Source organism: Culicoides brevitarsis, chromosome 3 (assembly GCF_036172545.1).
Source record: "Culicoides brevitarsis isolate CSIRO-B50_1 chromosome 3, AGI_CSIRO_Cbre_v1, whole genome shotgun sequence".
Taxonomy (NCBI): domain Eukaryota; kingdom Metazoa; phylum Arthropoda; class Insecta; order Diptera; family Ceratopogonidae; genus Culicoides; species Culicoides brevitarsis.
The window spans coordinates 15,541,503-15,560,219 of record NC_087087.1 but is presented as its reverse complement, the minus strand read 5'-3'; the positions used below and the strand labels follow the sequence as shown (position 1 = coordinate 15,560,219).

General features: G+C 30.2%; 4 protein-coding genes across 4 annotated transcripts; 2 read left to right on the top strand and 2 right to left on the bottom strand.

Moving 5' to 3' along the window:
* Window positions 1-2,911: 2,911 nt before the first annotated feature.
* On the bottom strand, window positions 2,912-4,586 carry LOC134834798 (uncharacterized). The gene is made up of 2 exons (XM_063849581.1): window positions 4,449-4,586; window positions 2,912-4,377 (listed from the first exon to the last, which is right to left on the bottom strand). Exon 2 carries the CDS (start codon window positions 4,354-4,356, stop codon window positions 2,917-2,919), a length of 1,440 nt encoding a protein of 479 aa, XP_063705651.1. The 5' UTR covers window positions 4,357-4,377; window positions 4,449-4,586; the 3' UTR covers window positions 2,912-2,916.
* Window positions 4,587-4,689: 103 nt separating this feature from the next.
* LOC134834431 (eukaryotic initiation factor 4A-III) lies at window positions 4,690-7,556 on the top strand. Its single transcript, XM_063849080.1, has 2 exons — window positions 4,690-5,734; window positions 7,158-7,556. Exons 1-2 carry the CDS (start codon window positions 4,788-4,790, stop codon window positions 7,408-7,410), a joined length of 1,200 nt encoding a protein of 399 aa, XP_063705150.1. The 5' UTR covers window positions 4,690-4,787; the 3' UTR covers window positions 7,411-7,556.
* On the bottom strand, window positions 7,557-9,808 carry LOC134834430 (exocyst complex component 5). The gene is made up of 2 exons (XM_063849079.1): window positions 9,484-9,808; window positions 7,557-9,430 (listed from the first exon to the last, which is right to left on the bottom strand). The coding sequence occupies exons 1-2, from the start codon at window positions 9,754-9,756 to the stop codon at window positions 7,559-7,561; spliced, it is 2,145 nt and encodes a 714-aa protein (XP_063705149.1). The 5' UTR covers window positions 9,757-9,808; the 3' UTR covers window positions 7,557-7,558.
* A 3,181-nt stretch (window positions 9,809-12,989) lies between these two features.
* LOC134833368 (wolframin) lies at window positions 12,990-17,558 on the top strand. Its single transcript, XM_063847672.1, has 4 exons — window positions 12,990-13,129; window positions 13,265-14,902; window positions 16,265-16,799; window positions 16,858-17,558. The coding sequence occupies exons 1-4, from the start codon at window positions 13,066-13,068 to the stop codon at window positions 17,204-17,206; spliced, it is 2,586 nt and encodes an 861-aa protein (XP_063703742.1). The 5' UTR covers window positions 12,990-13,065; the 3' UTR covers window positions 17,207-17,558.
* The last annotated feature ends 1,159 nt before the right edge of the window (window positions 17,559-18,717 follow it).

Below are 18,717 nucleotides of genomic sequence, written 5' to 3'. Positions count from 1 at the left end.
AATTCTTAATTTTTTTAAAATTATTTTTAATTTTTTTAAATTTATTTTTAATTTTTTTAAATTAAATTTTTAATTTTTTTTAAATTAATTTTTAATTTTTTCAATAATTCTTAAAATTTTCAAAATTTAATTATTTTCTTAATTTTAATATTTAATTTGAAAAAATTTTCTTAATAAAAAATTAAAATTTTTTAAAATTATATTATAATTTAAATAAATTAAATTTTTCTGAGAATTTATTTAATTTAAATTTTAAGATTTACCTAATTTTTATTAATTTTTATTTTTCAATAATCAAGGTATTAATTAATTAAATTAATTTTAAAATAAATCTTTAAATTTTATGAATTAATTTTAAAAATCACTATTAATATTATCAATAAATTAAATTTAATTTTTATAAATAAAAATATTAAATTAAATTTATTCAAAACTTTTTTAATTTAAATTTTAAAAAATTGATAAAAATTATTTTTTCTTTAATTCTTTTTTCAGACAACATCCTCCAACCATCGAGCACGATTCCCGATCTTCTGCAAGCCAACAATTCGAATTCCAGCGCGAACAAATCGATGCCCCTGGGTGCAACGTGGACAAATTCCGGCAACTTGAACATCGATTTGGACAACCTCATGGGCAGCAAAAAGGGCAAAGGCAACGCCCCAACCATGAATCAACTGAAAACCAACAGCAATAACACTAGTCCCGTTCATCCAATGCAATCGCCGGTAATGGGTGCCACAATTACGCCGACTGCCATCAGCTTTCAGCAAGGCGGTGTCGGCAACAACGGCTTCATGTCGCCACGTAACAACATTCCTCAACAACCGCCCATGATGATGCCGCTTGGCATGAATTCCGGCTTCCCAACGACAAACCCGACGAACAATTTCAACAATCAAATGAACCAATTTAACGCGTTTCAATGATACGCGGAACGTGTCGGTGGCAGACTGAACCAGAAAAATAATAATTTTTATTAGCTGCCTGATTTTTTTCCATTTCTTCCATTTTCGACCAATTTTTAGTTTATTTTATAGAAAAAAAAATCCGTATTATTTTTTGCCTTTATAAAACCCGAGCGACTTTCGGGTTTCTTGCTTTTATTTTTTTTTGTATATTTTATAATTATTTAGAGCTAATAATAATATAATTACCACAACTTACCCATATCACGTTGCAATAAAGGAATCCAAAAAAAAAAAAATTAAATTAAAAAAAAAAATAAATGCTCATGGTGCTGGTTTTCACAGAAAAAAAAATAGAAAAAATTTTCTGATATTAAAAAAAATAAATAAAAATATTTCATAGGCTGTTGACTTTTTCCTAAAAAAATTTCCGGTTTTAATTTTTTTTTTCTGAAAATCTAATAAATAAATAAATGACGATGAAAAATTCGTCAAATTGTGCCTTAAAAAATAAAAACTAAAAAAATTACAGAAATAAATATTAAATAAATAAAAAATCAAATTTTGTCCTAATAATATAAATTACAGGTGTTTTTTTGAAAAAAAAAATTAAAAATTCATAAAAGTCAATTAAAATAATTTTTTTTGCATTTTTTTAAATTTTATTTTAATGTAAAAAATGTGTGCGTAAATTTTAAAAGAAATGATTGTTTGATATACGAGAAAAGGCAACTTTTTGTTAATATTGATGTTAAAAGCACAATATAAAGTAATAAAACGTAAAGTATAAGATATAAAATAAATAAAAAATAATAATAAAAAAATATTGTTGATAAATAATAATAATAAAAAAAATAATATAAAAAAAATTACTTATTAATAAATGAATAAATAAAGAGAAATTTGTTTGAAAAATTAAATATTTGATTTTTAATTATTTTTTTTTGAAATTAAAGTCGAACTTTTTGTCGTAAAAATTTTAATTTTTTTTTTCAAAATAGGGCAAAATTTAAAAAAGATTTAAAGTTCTTTTTACACAAAATGACAATTTTTGGTCGTTAATCAATATTTTAATTGTTTTTTTTTTTTTAATAATTTACAATTAATTCCAGAGTTGAAATACTTTACAAAATAAATATTTTACAATAAAAAAAAGAATCATAACCTAACTCAAAAATTTTTGAAAATTTTTTTTTGTGAAATAAATAATTTTAATGAAGAAAATTCATGTTCAAATTCGATTTTTCATATTTTTGGATTTTTGAATTGAAAATATTTTCAAATTTTCTTAAAATAATATGAAGAAAGACTAAAAACGGTAAGAATTTTTTAACTTTTTATTTAATTTTTTTTTAAATTATTTTTAGTTAGACCGCTCCAAATGAAAATCAAAAAAAAAGTCCGATGCCCCATTTTAAAAGTCGAAAATTAAATGGGGCAAAAAAAAAAAGTTAAAATTTTCATCAAAAATGGCCGTTTGGTGTATTTTCATAATTTTTAAGATGTTTTTAGAATTTTTTTAAAAAGTTTTAAATTTTTAATAATTATTGTTTAAAAAATCGTATTTAACATAAATTTTCTTATTTATTTTTTTTTTTACAAAATTACTGAATTTATTTTTCAAATTTTTTTGACAGTTATTTTTTTATGATTTTTTTTTTTTTAATTTTTAATATGTAATATTCTGAAATCTATTTTAAATTAGCAAATCTCAAAAAAGATAATTAAAAAAAAATAAATAAAAAATATTTAACAGTCAAAAATAGTTAAAAATTTTGTCATTTTGTATGAAAATAGTATTTCAATTTTTTTTAAATTTTTATTTAAAATGGGGGGGGGGGCATTTTATTTTCAAAAATTTTGGACTTTATTTTTGATTTGGAGCGGCCTTACTTATTTTATTATTATTCTTTTATTTTTATTTATTATTAAAATTTGAATTAAATAATTATTTTAATAAGAAAGAGAAATTTATTTTTCAAAGTTTATTTAATATTCACAGTTTAATTTAATAATTTAATGCAATATATTCACCAAATTCATCCTCATAATCATCTGAGCTAATATCCGAAGCAGTCCATGCACCATCGTCCTTGAGAATTTCCAAGTCAAGAATGTCTTTGTTCGTACGCAAAAAGTCATAACTACATGAAGCATGAATTCTATCAACTACAAGATTCAATTTTGGTCGATTTTCCAAGCGTCTCAACAGAGAAATGAGCTGTCTGAAAAATTTAGGAGTTACAAACGAGCCTTCAAGTTTGAGTTTTTGGAGCTTCTTCAACGGCTCAAGCAAACAAAAAACGGATGTAGTCTTCACTAAATTTTCAATCGCCAACATTTCAAGATTTTCGAGCGTTTGTAGTTTAATCAAATCGTTTTCATCGAGCTCTGGCGTTCCATAAAGCGATAATTCTTTTAAATTCGTCAATTTGTTTACCAGATTCAGGTTTATTGGACTGTAGAATTCTGTGGTGATGGAAAGCTTCTCGATAAAGTTCTTTTCTATTAACTTTTCCAATAGTTTGTTTAATTCTCGCGAAATTGAGGAATAATCGGCAGATTGTTGAAGGATATTGAGTACTTTTAAGTTTGGTAAATCTGCGAAGAGACTTGCGTTGGGAGAAAATATATCAAATGAAAGTTCTTCGATTTCCTGCAAATTGTTCACGATAAAGTTCACTAAATTGTGACTCCCTTCTAAATTTTTGAGGTGATTATACGGATAACCTTCCGAATTTACGTTCAAAGTAAGTTTTTTCAATTTGAGGTTATGTTTCAAAATTTCAATGTAGCAACTCGATGTCAGATTTGAACATTCATAAATTGTTAAAGATTTCAAATTCGAGACATTTTCAAAGAATTTTTTCGTAATTTTTTCATTACAACCCTCAATCTTTAATTCTTCAAGTGATGCGTTTAGGAAGCACATGCTCAGCTGATCATCAATTTCATAACCTCCTAATGTCAAACTTTTCAGGCGTTTCACAATTGGCGCGAATTTCTCGATTAGTTTGATATCCAACATGTTAATTTCTAAATGAAATGTCTCAAGGATTGTAAAATTTTCGGTAATACAATCAAAAATAACAGATTTATCTTCAATAAAATAGTGGAATGTGGAGGAAAACTCCAATTCTTTGATCTGGGGTCCTAAAAATTCGAGGATTTCCAAAATTTTCTCTTCTTTAAATGGAAAAGGATGAAGGTTCAATTCCTTTAAATTAACAATTCCAAATCTTTTGCGACTTTGAAGAATCAAATTATCCAAGCGACTGCAAATGCCACGAAGCTGCATCAACCCAAAAACGTCGAAGAAACGAAGAAGATGCAGCAAACAGTCGTCGTTCAAATCCATGAATTTTGTCATATTGAGCTCTTCTGACTTGAGCTTTGTCGCCATTTGGACAATGTTGATACTGGATGTTCTTTTTTCGCTTTCAGACATCTTTCCAAGTTCCCGCCAAAACTAAAAAATAAAATTTTTGCTTAAAAAATGTAAACAAAAAAAGCCGGCATTTGTCTTTAAGGCATTTTTACCTTTAATTTTAGAATTTTTTCAAGGCAGCAGGTTTCAAATATTTGAGTTTATGAATTTTTGATGTTTTTCGCGCAAAAAATTAATGATTTTGTCAGAAATTAGTAAAAAATAAGAGACATTAACTTTTTAATGCTTAAAATTTGACAGTTTGTCAGATTAAATGACAAAAAACGAATTTTTTGAACTTCCTTTCAAACTGGGAATATTTTTATTTGCATCTCGCTCCGTGGGATTGTTTTTTGACACTTCGCCTGACGCCTCAGAAACGTAAAGAAATCGATTTCGTGTGTGAAAAATAACAAAATTTTCCAACAAATACCCGCAAAATCGAAGGAAAAATGGCCGGAAAACGTGGTCAAACCGAAGACCTGTCGAACGTCGAGTTCGAAACGTCGGAAGATGTGGAAGTAGTACCAACCTTCAATGCCATGTCGTTGCGCGAGGAACTCCTGCGAGGCATTTACGCATACGGTTTCGAGAAGCCCTCGGCAATCCAGCAACGTGCGATCGTGCCAATGGTCAAGGGACGCGACGTCATTGCCCAAGCGCAATCCGGCACAGGCAAAACCGCGACATTTTCCATCAGCGTGCTTCAGATGTTGGATACAACTTTACGTGAAACGCAAGTTTTGTGTTTGTCGCCGACGCGCGAGTTGGCGGTGCAAATCCAAAAAGTCGTCTTGGCGCTCGGGGATTTCATGAGTGTGCAGTGTCACGCGTGCATTGGCGGCACAAATTTGGGTGAAGACATCCGAAAATTGGATTACGGGCAACATGTTGTCTCGGGAACACCGGGGCGGGTCTTTGACATGATCCGACGACGTGTTTTGCGTACGCGATCCATTAAGATGCTCATTTTGGACGAAGCCGACGAAATGCTGAACAAGGGATTCAAGGAACAGATTTACGATGTTTATCGATATTTGCCGCCAGCGACGCAAGTTGTGCTCATTTCGGCTACGTTGCCGCACGAAATTCTCGAAATGACGTCGAAATTCATGACAGACCCCATACGGATTTTGGTGAAGCGCGATGAGTTGACGTTGGAGGGTATTAAGCAGTTTTTCGTCGCTGTCGAGCGTGAAGAGTGGAAATTCGATACGTTGTGCGATTTGTATGACACGCTGACGATCACGCAGGCGGTTATCTTTTGCAATACGAAGCGGAAGGTTGATTGGTTGACGGAGAAGATGCGCGAAGCCAATTTCACAGTCAGCTCCATGCACGGAGACATGCCACAGAAGGAGCGTGACGAGATTATGAAGGAATTCCGATCGGGTCAGAGGTAAGAAATTATCAAAAAAATTCGAAAAAATTATTTTGAAAGTTAATTTTTCATGAAATTTTAATTTTTGAACTTAAAATTTGACGAAAAGTCATAAATTCAGATAAAAATTATAAAAAAAATAACTTAAAAACTGATAAAAAAATTAAAACTTCAGTCAAATTTGTTCCATTTGCAAGAATTTTCATGCAGATGAAAATAATTTTAATGAAATTTAAATTTTTGATCAGTTTTTGATTATTTTATGTCATTTTTTATTTAAAAATTAAAAAGTTCTGTATATTTTTCAATTTTTTTAAATTAAAATCATAATTTTTGTTTGAAATGGACTCAAAACTCCAAATTTTAAACTAAATTAACAAAATTTTCAATTAATTTATGATAAAAAACTAAAATTCAGTCAAATTTTTCTTTGAATTTTAATAATTAGGCAAAAAAATTTAACTGAAACATAAATTTTAATCAATATTTTCAGTGAAATTAAAATTTTTGTATAAAAATTTGATTTTTTAAAATCGTTTTTTAAAAAATTTTAGCTTAATTTTGGATAAAAATAATTTTTTTAAAAACATTTTTTTTTTTTTGATATTTTTTAAAGAAAATAATTTTTTACACAAAAATTTTTTACCAAAATTTTAAATTTTGTTAAATATTTTAGGGAGTGAAAATTTAAAAACATCAACTGAATTTAATTTTTTAAAGTTAATTTTAAATTATTTTCTAAAATTTTTTTTTATAAAAAATTAAATTTTCAATATTTTTTATATTTAAAGTTGAATTGTGTAAAAAAATCATTTTTATATTAATTTTTTTCTCAAAAATTTTAAATTTGAACTTCAAATGGCTCAAAAATTTATAACTGAGATAATTTTTCTTCTTTTTTTAATTTTCTAAAAAAAATATGCAAATTTTAAAAATTTTTAGTCAAACAAGTTAAAAAAAAAATTAAAATTTTCAAATTTTTTTTTTAAAGAAAATTTAAAATTTTTCAATGAAATTTAAATTTTTTAACAAAATTTTGTCGCAAAATTTCAAATTTAAGTCCGGCACAAAAATAAAAATTCTAGTTAAATTTTCTTCATTTTAACAGAAAAACAATTTATTCTCTTTTTTACTATTTTTTAGCCCAAAAAAAAGTTAAAAATAACATTTTCTTGAAAACAATTAATTTAAAAATATTTGTTTTTCAAGAAATGTCATATAAAATTGATATTTTAGACAAATATTAATTTTTTTCAAAAATTTTGTTTTAAGACTCGACATTTTTTGACTCAGATTGACTAAAAATTGATAAAAAATTTAAATTTCATTAAAAATTTTGAAAAATTTTACTTTTTTAACTGTAAAAATCATTAATTGAACTGAAAATTTCAAAATTTTCCTTAAAAACCTTCAATAAATTATTATTTTCCTCTCATTTCAGTCGCGTTCTCATCACGACAGACGTTTGGGCCCGCGGTATCGACGTGCAACAAGTGTCCCTCGTCATCAACTACGATCTCCCGAACAACCGTGAGCTGTACATCCATCGCATTGGTCGTTCCGGACGTTTTGGGCGCAAAGGTGTCGCCATCAACTTTGTCAAATCCGACGACATCCGAATCTTGCGCGACATTGAACAATATTACTCGACACAAATTGACGAAATGCCGATGAATATTTCCGATTTGATCTAAAAATCATGAAAAATCACCCAAAAACGGGATAAAATTTAAAAATAATTAGTGTGGGATTAACTTTTCTCTTCTTTAATATTGATTTAAGCATTCTAACGATTAATAATGTGAACAATTAAGATGATGATAATACAAAAATAATACAAATTTAAATTCCTTTCAGTGTGTTTGAGAGTTTTATCGTCTTGTAATCACTTCGGAGCTGAATGAAATTCATCACAACGGACTTTTCCAAGCAATTTAAGGCGTCGCCGCAGCAAACTTCGAGCAAATTTTCCGGTTTTACGAGCAAAAGGTTGCAAAGGGCGTGCAAAATATCAAAAAGTTGCGTTACGAGGGGATTATTTAGTGCTCTAACGCACTTCCGGTACTCGTTGATGTCACAAATGGCGCACATCGCACCGACTGTGTTGTATTGGAACTGCGTCAAGTGATCAAACAAGCATCGATGAAGCCGAAACCCGAATTCCCCGAGGATTGTGGTCAAATTTTCGCCATCAATTGATTTTTTCATGAGTCCGATCGACGTTTCGATGTACGGAACGACTGCCCGACACGCGGTCGAAGCAATTGTATCGAAGGTATCCGTCTCCGGTTTGAAATCTGACTTTTTCTGTTCGTTCTGGAGCGTGAATTTGACCCAACCGATGATAACTCCCAAGGCCCGATCGAGTCCATTGTTGATTTTATTGTTGATGGTCTCGAGAAAGTTGCGTTTTTTGTTCGTGCATTCGAGCAAAGTCGCATTTGAGAGCATATAAGGCGCGATATTGGCATTAAAAGTCGATTCCAGCAAGTGAACTATCGTATTTGCCTTGTGAACGACGTCAAAAAAGTAGATAACGGGCGGGGTTTTGCTCTCGGCGAACGGAATGGCCTGCAATCCGATGTCCAAAGCGTAACAAATGTGATCATGGAGCAGATAATGCAACAAAACATCCGTCATTTCAAGTACATTTTTCGAAAATTGTTGCTCATCCGAGAAAAGTTTGCACCGTTCAAAGGCCTGCGAGTATTCTTGCAGCATTGCGATCGCCAATTCCTCCGAAAGAAACGTTTCGCCGCCAAAATCGTCGATTTGGCTGATGTTAATGTTCGCTTTTGTGCTAATTAACGCCTGCATATCACGTTTCAGCTCCGAAAATCGTTCCGTGGGTCGCTTATTGTGCTTTTTGGCCTCGTAAAATTTCCGCAACTCGTTCTGGAAGAAATTATCGAGAGTTCGTATCTCGATTTCGTGGATGTCCCGAAGATATTTGGCGAAAATGTTCTGCGAAAGTTTGTTAAGCAAGTCATCTTCGAGGTTCATCTTGATTTTTCCGATGTCGGCGGAGAGTTTCAGGGTCCTTACGTAGAGCTCGTACAAAGTTTTCAGGTATTTTCGTTCGTCACGGCGATCATCGAGCCGGGTATGCGCATATTGGTTGATTTTCAGCTGATAAATGTTCAAAATGAACTTTGACATCACCTGATTGGGGTTCGAGAAGACTTGCTCGATTATCGCATAATTTCGCTGACACAGCGGCAAAACGCTGTCAAAAATGTCCTTTCCGGAGTAATTTACGTCTTGACTTTGTTCGATGTACACGTCGACGCATTGCGAGTAACCTTTGAAGTTGCTGAGGACATTTGCGATTTTCTTCATTTCTTCGATATTTCCGGCGTGATGTGCGGAAGCGAAGCGTTCAATGAGGTCTTTTTCAATTTTGTCGTACATCAAGTCGATATTCTTCTTTAAAGTGGAAAATTTCTCCTCCGGAAGGTCCTGCGCGATCAAATAAAGCTTCTGGATGGCGTCGGCAGCCTCAAATAATCGCGTTGCGTCGTTAAAAATCGCAATTGTGTTCAAGCTGAGCGTTCCGGCAGCCAAAAATTCAATTATATAGCCTAAAAGGGTCTGCGCCTCGCTTACTCTGCGACGGGGAATGTTGATGTTGTCGAGTTGTTCGCCCAAATGGATTATTTTTCCAGCTACCAAGTTGATTTTTTCGTCGAGTTGGCGAAATAATTCGATCGCAGCCTAAAAAAAAAAGTATAAAAATGGGCGTTGATTGAAAAAATTAAATTTCTTACGTGTTGTCGATCCTCTAATGACTCCAGTTGCTGTCGATGTCCATTTTTTTCGTTTTGAAAAGCCTCTTCGAGCGTTACGCATTTTCGTTCTGTGCGTTCCTTGAGGATTTTCAGGTCGTTTATTGTCTGGATGAAGAATTCACAGAGGATTTCGGTGTTGCCGTTGATGTAATTGATGTCGAAATCAGCTTGACTTCGTTTTGTGAGGCGTTCAATGAAGGTTTCAACGGATACCTCTTCTACCTCGAATTCCTCCAAGTATTGCGAGAACATGGTGAGAACAGGAAAAGTTAATTTTTAAAGAGTTTTTTGATTGTTTTCATCTGTGACGTGAACGGAGATTGCAAATGCTCGACTTTTTCGAAGCTCGAGAGTCGAGGTTGAAGTTTGACGGATTTTATGAATGCTCGAACTTTCGGAATTTTATTTTAAAATTTATCGAAATTTATTATTTTTTACAAAATAAATTGAAATTAATTTTTTTTTATTAAAAAAAAATATAAAATTGACTTGAAAAATCTAAATAGACAAATATAATTATTTTAAAGAAAAATTTTTATATAAAAATTTATATTTCATCAAAAATCGATCAGATATGCATGGAAATTATCTTTAGAATGAAAATTTATTCAATTTTAGCTTTGAAATCCATCAAAAATGGGTTGAAACTTGATGTGAGAAAAAAACAACGATTTTTGCTTCTCATATGAAAAAATCGTTTTTTTTTATTTTTAAAAACAACGATTTTTGCTCCTCATATGATAAAATCGTTGTTTTTTTTATTTCTTCAAAAATCGATCAGATATGCATGGAAATTATCTTTAGAATGAATATTTATTCAATTTTAGCTTTGAAATCCATCAAAAATGGGTTGAAACTTGATGTGAGAAAAAAACAACGATTTTTGCTTCTCATATGATAAAATCGTTGTTTTTTTTATTTCTTCAAAAATCGATCAGATATGCATGGAAATTATCTTTAGAATGAATATTTATTCAATTTTAGCTTTGAAATCCATCAAAAATGGGTTGAAACTTGATGTGAGAAAAAAACAACGATTTTTGCTTCTCATATGAAAAAATCGATATGCATGGAAATTATCTTTTTGAATATTTTATTTAGCTTTGAAATCCATCAAAAATGAAAAAAAAACAACGATTTTTGCTCCTCATATGATAAAATCGTTGTTTTTTTATTTCTTCAAAAATCGAAGAGATATGCATGGAAATTATCTTTAGAATGAATATTTATTCAATTTTAGCTTTGAAATCTATTAAATATGGGTTGAAACCTGATGTGAAATCCATCAAAGAAAAAAACAACGATTTTTGCTTCTCATATGAAAAAATCGTTGAAATTATCTTTTTTTTTATTTTTCAAAAAACAACGGAAATCATCTTTAGAATGAAAATTTATTCAATTTTGCTTTGAAATCCATCAAAAATGGGTTGAAATGATGAAAAAAAAAAAACAAATTTTTGCTCCTCATATGAAAAAATCGTTTTTTTATTTCTTCAAAAATCGAAGAGATATGCATGGAAATTATCTTTAGAATGAATATTTATTCAATTTTAGCTTTGAAATCCATCAAAAATGGGTTGAAACTTGATGTGAGAAAAAAACAACGATTTTTGCTTCTCATATGAAAAAATCGTTGTTTTTTTTATTTCTTCAAAAATCGATCAGATATGCATGGAAATCATCTTTAGAATGAAAATTTATTCAATTTTAGCTTTGAAATCCATCAAAAATGGGTTGAAACTTGATGTGAGAAAAAAACAACGGTTTTTGCTCCTCATATGATAAAATCGTTGTTTTTTTTATTTCTTCAAAAATCGATCAGATATGCATGGAAATTATCTTTAGAATGAATATTTATGCAATTTGAGCTTTGAAATCCATCAAAATGATGTGAAAAAAACAACGATTTTTGCTCCTCATATGAAAAAATCGTTGTTTTTTTTATTTCTTCAAAAATCGATCAGATATGCATGGAAATTATCTTTAGAATGAATATTTATTCAATTTTAGCTTTGAAATCCATCAAAAATGGGTTGAAACTTGATGTGAGAAAAAAACAACGATTTTTGCTCCTCATATGATAAAATCGTTGTTTTTTTTATTTCTTCAAAAATCGATCAGATATGCATGGAAATTATCTTTAGAATGAATATTTATTCAATTTTAGCTTTGAAATCCATCAAAAATGGGTTGAAACTTGATGTGAGAAAAAAACAACGATTTTTGCTCCTCATATGGAAAAATCGTTGTTTTTTTTATTTCATCAAAAATCGATCAGATATGCATGGAAATTATCTTTAGAATGAATATTTATTCAATTTTAGCTTTGAAATCCATCAAAAATGGGTTGAAACTTGATGTGGGAAAAAAACAACGATTTTTGCTTCTCAAAAATCGTTTTTTTTTTATTTTTCAAAAAAAACAACGATTTTTGCTCCTCATATGATAAAATCGTTGTTTTTTTATTTCTTCAAAAATCGAAGAGATATGCATGGAAATTATCTTTAGAATGAATATTTATTCAATTTTAGCTTTGAAATCCATCAAAAATGGGTTGAAACTTGACGTGAAAAAAAAACAACGGTTTTTGCTCCTCATATGATAAAATCGTTGTTTTTTTTATTTCTTCAAAAATCGATCAGATATGCATGGAAATTATCTTTAGAATGAATATTTATTCAATTTTAGCTTTGAAATCCATCAAAAATGGGTTGAAACTTGATGTGGGAAAAAAACAACGATTTTTGCTCCTCATATGATGAAATCGTTGTTTTTTTTATTTCTTCAAAAATCGATCAGATTGCATGGAAATTTCTTTAGAATGAATATTTATTCAATTTTAGCTTTGAAATCCAAAAACAACGGTTTTTGCTCCAAAATCGTTGTTTTTTTTATTTCATCATATCAATAAAATCGTTGTTTTTTTTATTTCTTTAAAAATCGAGGAGATTTAATGGAAATTATCTTTAGAATGAATATTTATTCAATTTTAGCTTTGAAATTCATCAAAAGTTGGTTGAAACTTGACGTGAAAAAAAAACAACGGTTTTTGCTCCTCATATGAAAAAATCGTTGTTTTTTTTATTTCATCAAAAATCGATCAGATATGCATGGAAATTATCTTTAGAATGAATATTTATTCAATTTTAGCTTTGAAATCCATCAAAAATGGGTTGAAACTTGATGTGAGAAAAAAACAACGATTTTTGCTTCTCATATGAAAAAATCGTTTTTTTTTTATTTTTAAAAACAACGGTTTTTGCTCCTCATATGATAAAATCGTTGTTTTTTTTATTTCTTCAAAAATCGATCAGATATGCATGGAAATCATCTTTAGAATGAATATTTATTCAATTTTAGCTTTGAAATCCATCAAAAATGGTTGAAACTTGACGTGAGAAAAAAAGCTCGATGATCCATCCTCGAACTTTGAAAACCCCGAGTTTGCAATCTCTATGACATCTGTCACTTTTTCATGTCAAAATAAAAACAAAACCAAATCAAACTCGGAAATAAATTCATAAGAAATTCCTAAAAAATCGACAATAAAACTACAGAAAAATGTCAGATTGGCCAAAAACTCCGAGGCCTGGCAGTTCCGCACGGAAAAAATGGAATCTCGAAGGTAATTTTTTAAAAATATTCTCGAATTTCCTTCAAATTGTGAAATTCATGGCTTGCTGCACACCAATTAATTCCAAATAAAAAGTGAAATCGTTGTTTACCAACATTGTGTAATAAAAATTTTCTTTGTTTTCAGATCGCGACGCCGTTCAGAACCAAATAAAGTATCGCTTCGCCGAGGAAGGACATGTCGAGATGCAGTTCTCGCTCGCACAAAATTTGCTCAATGACGGCAACGAGGCGTCTTCCGACCCAGAATCCGATGAAAATCACGCGCAAGCCATTAATTGGTTGATCCGCGCTGCAAGTCAAGGTCACGATGAGGCTTATAACCTGCTGGCGAGTTGCTATCGTGAGGGCAAAGGGATTAATGAGAATAATGAAACAGCAGTTTGTGACTGCCTGAACATGAGTCAAGGCGAACGAAGTGCCCGTCGCGCCGCAAAAGAGGTTTTTCAGTACTTGTCGAACGGCGAGGAGGGCATCACAGTGCGACAACTCGAGAAAAAGTTGCGTGAAATTTACAAATTGGACAAACGGAGACCTTCCAGGTACGACATTGGCAAGAACGGATATTCGCCAGCTTCGATAGCAGGCACGCCAAATGGAGATCGTCATGTTTCGCCGCGAAATTCGAGTGGAAATGGGTCCGGAGCGTCGCCAGGAGGTCCTTCGACGAGCAGAGAGGGAAATATCACGGAAGCGAATTTAGTTTCGGAAGCCATTCATTACGCGCACGGGCATTTGCCGTTCGAACATCAACAAATTGTGATTTCGGTGCCGCCGCCGCACTCATTGGACCATATTCCGTGCTTCCATAGGCCATTTTTCAATCCCATCATGTTTTTCCTGCTGCTTTACCATCGATTTGTGGCGATTTTGTCGACTTTGCCTGGCTCCATTTACTCCAACATGCAACTTATCGTCGCTCTAGTCGTTTATTGTCTCTACACGATGGACAGTCTCACGCGACACATTCCCCTCGCCATCTACTACGTCACATTTTTCCTCATGACAGTCACTACCTTCAAGATGCTCAAGACCAAACACGAATTTGTCGACTTTCGGTTGTGGTCCGGGCTCTTCTTGCGTTACGGCGATCAGCATGTCGATGCCGAAGAGAGCGAAAATCGCTTTTTACGCAACAACATGTCGCCATATCTCGTTTTTTTCGTCGCTTTTGTCGTAAATTTGGTCACGTATCCCTTCATTGCCGACCAATGGCTGCCAAATAGCGAGCTGACTGTCATTTCCTTCATCATCATGTGCATCACGTTGCTCGCCTTCATGTACACTTCCTCCGATGTCCATCCCGATTACCCGATTTTGTTTTCGTTTGGCTTGAATGTCCTCGCAAAGTACCCCTACGAGATGGATAACGTCGTGACGACGGGATGGCGCTTCCTGGATCTCAAAGTTCCCGCTTTTACGACTTTTGTGATCGGAAATGGGATCGAATTTTGCATCAATTGTCGGGCGTTGCTGTATTTGACGATTCCGGCGGTGTTGCTTTATTTGGCGGGACGTGATGGATGGCGCGGAACGTGTCGTTATCTGATTCCGCATTGCGTGACGCTGAGTTGGTTGCAAATTTGCATCGTAACGTCGCAGTCAGCAACGATGTTTGGTTTGGTAAGAGCGGCGTTGGGGCTTTCGGGGATGTTGTTGTTCTTGCCGCTGTTTGGGATTGCGACGTTGCTGATTCCGGTGTTTGCGGCGATTGAGTGGTTGTCGTTGACGGATCCGACAATTAGGCTTATGTCGTCGGTGATTGGTAAGAATTTTGAATTTTTATAACTTTTTTTTTAATTATTTATTTTTTTAAGAATTAAAAAAAAATGTTAAGGTCAAAAAGTTTTTTTTTTTCAAAAATTGTTGAAACAGAAACAAATTTGGCTCATTTAAGATTTTTTTAAATTTTTAACGATTTTTTTTTTTTTTGAAAAATTAAAACTTTTCAATTTTAAAATTTTTTAATATTTTTAATGAAATTGCAAGATATTTGGAAAGAACAAAAGTGACAGCTGTCAATTTTTTTTAATTAAAAATTCAAATTTTTGATAAATTTTTTAAAAATTTAAAATTTTGAGTAATTTTTAGAATTTTTTTTAAGTATAAAATTTTTTTATAGAATTTCAAAAGCCTAAAATTGTTCAAAAATCGAAATTTTTAATGAAAAATTTAATTTTTATGAATTTTTCAGAAAAAATTAAATTTTTAGATTTTTTTTTTAGATTTTTTTAAAGAATTTTTAAAAATTTTCGAGAAACGAATTCGACTCTTTTGAATTTTTTTGTAAGTCTCACTTATTTTGTGATTTTTTTTTTAAATTAAAATTTTTAATAATTTCATGAAAAAAATTTTGACTTTGTCAGAAATTTTGAAAAAATTTTTAATAAAATTTAGAAAAATTTCAATTTTTTAATAATGCAAATTGGAATTTTTGACAATAATTTAATAGAAAAATTCATTAAAATTCTAAATTAAAAATTTTTTGGTGAAAAAAATGGCACTTGTTAATTTAAAATTTAATTTTTTTCTGAAATTTAAAAGTTTAACCAATTTTTAGATTTTTTTTTGTATAAAATTATTTTTTTTAGAATTTCAAAAGTCTAAAATTGTTCAAAAATCGAAGTTTTGTGCATTTTTGAAAGAAAAATTTGTCAATTGTCAATTCAAAAAATTTCCGTTAAAAAATTTGAAAATCGCTTTTCCGCTAATTCAAACATTTGTTTTCTGAACTTTTAGTTAAAAAAAAAAGTTGAAAATTTATTCCACATTTATTTTGCATTTTGCTTTTGAAACTTGTTCAATAAAATTCTTAAGGAATTTTAAATTTTGAAAGCTCGAATATTTTTTTTAATTAAAAAATCACAAAAAGCTTAAAAAATTTTAAAAATATTATTTTTTCATGAATTATGTTTAATATTTTCCAAAAATTTTAAGTAAAAGTGAGCTTTTTGATTAAAAAATTTTAACAATTTTGACACATTTGAACGAAATTTGTTAAATGTCAATTCAAAAAATGATCGTTAAAAATTATAAAATATTTTTAATCCAAAAAACGTCTTCATAAAAACTTAAAATTCATCAAAAAATTCAAATTTTCATTCAAAAAAATTTTTTTTTATTTCAGCTGCCCTCCTCGCTGTCGGCGGATCATGTTTCATGGCAAGCTCTCACGGCACCCAGCGATATGTCACTTTTTTCCAAATCATCTTGTGCATCGCAGCAACAGTTTTTCTCACTTTTCCCTACATGACGAACGATTTCGAGTCGCATCCAAAGGCTTCGAAGCTTTTCGACGCGCACGAACCTCAGCTGCTGATCGACGATTTGCCGCCAACTACCCTCACGTGGGACCAATTCTACAAATATTGCGACAAACCGGCTTGGGAAAAGTCAAATAAAGTCCAAACGCAGCTGCGATGCTCGCATATCGACGGAACCATCGTTCATTGGGAAGGCACGGTCTCCGATGTCGAAATTACAAAAGTCACGAACTTTCGAGCGGATTTAATCAAGTCATGGCTCCCGGATTTTTTCGGAAATAGCATCGCGTGTTTTTATGGCGAGGAAAATCGAGATGAATGTCAAGCGGGCGAGGATTGCGATGAAATCAAAAAACTTCTTGATGAGGAACGTCGCTGTAATTTGGATAAATGGAACACGTAAGAATTGAATTTTCAGCAAAAAAAAATTTTTTTTCACAATTTTTATCAATTTTAGGTACGAATACGGCATTTCCATGCACATGTCGTCGGGTCTCTTGAAAAAACCAGTCGAAGTCCCTGTCAGAGCCTCCCACACTTTTGGAAATTTCACGCAACGCCTGCACAACATGGATCGCGTTTGGTTCCGTGGCACCCTCAAAACAGCTCTCTCCGATCTCAGTGACGACCACAAACGATTCGCCGTCGAATTGACCTCCATCGGGTGCATTCAGTGCGACGACAAGAAACTCGATGCCGTAATTTTGCCCGAAGGACTGAAAATTAGTGCACGCTTGCGGGATTTGAGTCGCGGCGTCAAATATTTGCTAAATGTGCTGTTCAATCCGTTAGTTACCTTCAAATAATTCAGTGTCAAGTCAACAAATTTTAGGATTTAATTGAGCTTCCTACGTAGTTGTGTAAGAGAAAAATCCTTCTTCACGTAAAAAAAAATCGCATTTAACAATGTCGTCACTTTAAGTATTACTCTCGAATAACAAACTTCTATTTTTTAGGGATTTAACTAACTAAATGAACAAAAAATGTCAGACTGTACTTAAAAAAAAAGAAATTTTATCTGTATATTTTTATGAGAATGTGTTTTGGTTTTCGCGCTCAGAAGGCTAGACCTTTGCCTTAGTTTTAAATTTGCAAATGTATATTTTTAAGAGATAGTTTAATTGTATATCAGAGAGATTGTATTTTAAATAAAAAATTTAAAAATAAAATAAAATTAATGGTTTTTGTTGAAATTTGAAAAAAAAGTATCAGGAAAATTCTTCTGTGATTTTTTCTTAATTTTTATACATATTATTATGTTTTTTTTTTGCTTTATTAATGAACTACCTAATAATTTTTTATTTTTTAAATTTGACTTTTTTTTATTTAAAAAAAAATTAAATCTAATGATTTCTGTGCAAAATTTAAAAAAAATAAAAAACAAAAACTGCTAAGAATTGATTTTGAATAATTTTCAAAAATTAAATATTTTTCACATTTAAATTTTTTTAAAAATATAAGGCCGCTCCAAATTTATTTCGAACTTTTTGTCCCAAAAACTTTTTTTCAAAATGGGGGAGGCAAAAAAAAAAATAAAATTTGAAATACTTTTTCATACAAAATGACAAAATTTAAACAACCTTTGGTCATTAATGAATATTTTTGTTGTTTAAAAGGTCTACATTGAGAATTTCTTATATAAAAATGATTTTAGAGAATTTCAACTTAAAAATTGAAAAAAAAATTTCATAAAAAAAATTTTTAAAAACATAAATTTAATGATTTTCGAAAAAAAAAATTAGAGAAGAAAATTCTTGTAAAAATATCATTTTTAATACAAAAGTTAAAAAAAAATAATAAAAAATTAAAAAAATTTTAAAAATTTTGAAAAAAGACTAAAAAACAAAAAATGGTAAATTTTGATAAAATTTTTAACTTTTTTTTATTTTGCCCCATTGGATTTTTTTTAAATTTTTTATTAAAAAATTTTTGGATAATTTAATTAATTAATATAACAATATTTTACTAATAGTAAAAAAAAATAATTAACGAAATTCAAAGATTTGCAAAATTTGTCCTTTTGTATTTATTATATATCAGATTAAAAAATTATTTAATTTTTTTCTTATTTTTGACAGTCAAAATATTTACTACATTTATTAAAATTTAATTTTTTTATGTCAAAAATAATATTAATTTTTTTTTTAAATATTTATTTATGCATTTTTTTAAATTTTTTATTATCATAATTTTTAAATATTTTTTTTTAACTAAAAATAAATTTAAAAAAATAATTATTTAAATATTAAATTAAATTAAACTTGATTATTTAAAATAAAAAAAAATTAATTAAAGTCAAATTTAAAAATTATTTAAT

Bases quoted from the DNA above. Each gene is read 5' to 3' on its own strand.
- LOC134834798 (XM_063849581.1), bottom strand. From the start codon at position 4,356: ATGTCTGAAAGCGAAAAAAGAACATCCAGTATCAACATTGTCCAAATG.
- LOC134834431 (XM_063849080.1), top strand. From the start codon at position 4,788: ATGGCCGGAAAACGTGGTCAAACCGAAGACCTGTCGAACGTCGAGTTC. The intron at 5,735-7,157 runs GTAAGAAATTAT...CTCTCATTTCAG, and splicing joins GAATTCCGATCGGGTCAGAG to TCGCGTTCTCATCACGACAG.
- LOC134834430 (XM_063849079.1), bottom strand. From the start codon at position 9,756: ATGTTCTCGCAATACTTGGAGGAATTCGAGGTAGAAGAGGTATCCGTT. The intron at 9,431-9,483 runs GTAAGAAATTTA...TTTTTTTTTTAG, and splicing joins CATTAGAGGATCGACAACAC to GCTGCGATCGAATTATTTCG.
- LOC134833368 (XM_063847672.1), top strand. From the start codon at position 13,066: ATGTCAGATTGGCCAAAAACTCCGAGGCCTGGCAGTTCCGCACGGAAA. The intron at 13,130-13,264 runs GTAATTTTTTAA...CTTTGTTTTCAG, and splicing joins GAAAAAATGGAATCTCGAAG to ATCGCGACGCCGTTCAGAAC. The intron at 16,800-16,857 runs GTAAGAATTGAA...TATCAATTTTAG, and splicing joins AATTTGGATAAATGGAACAC to GTACGAATACGGCATTTCCA.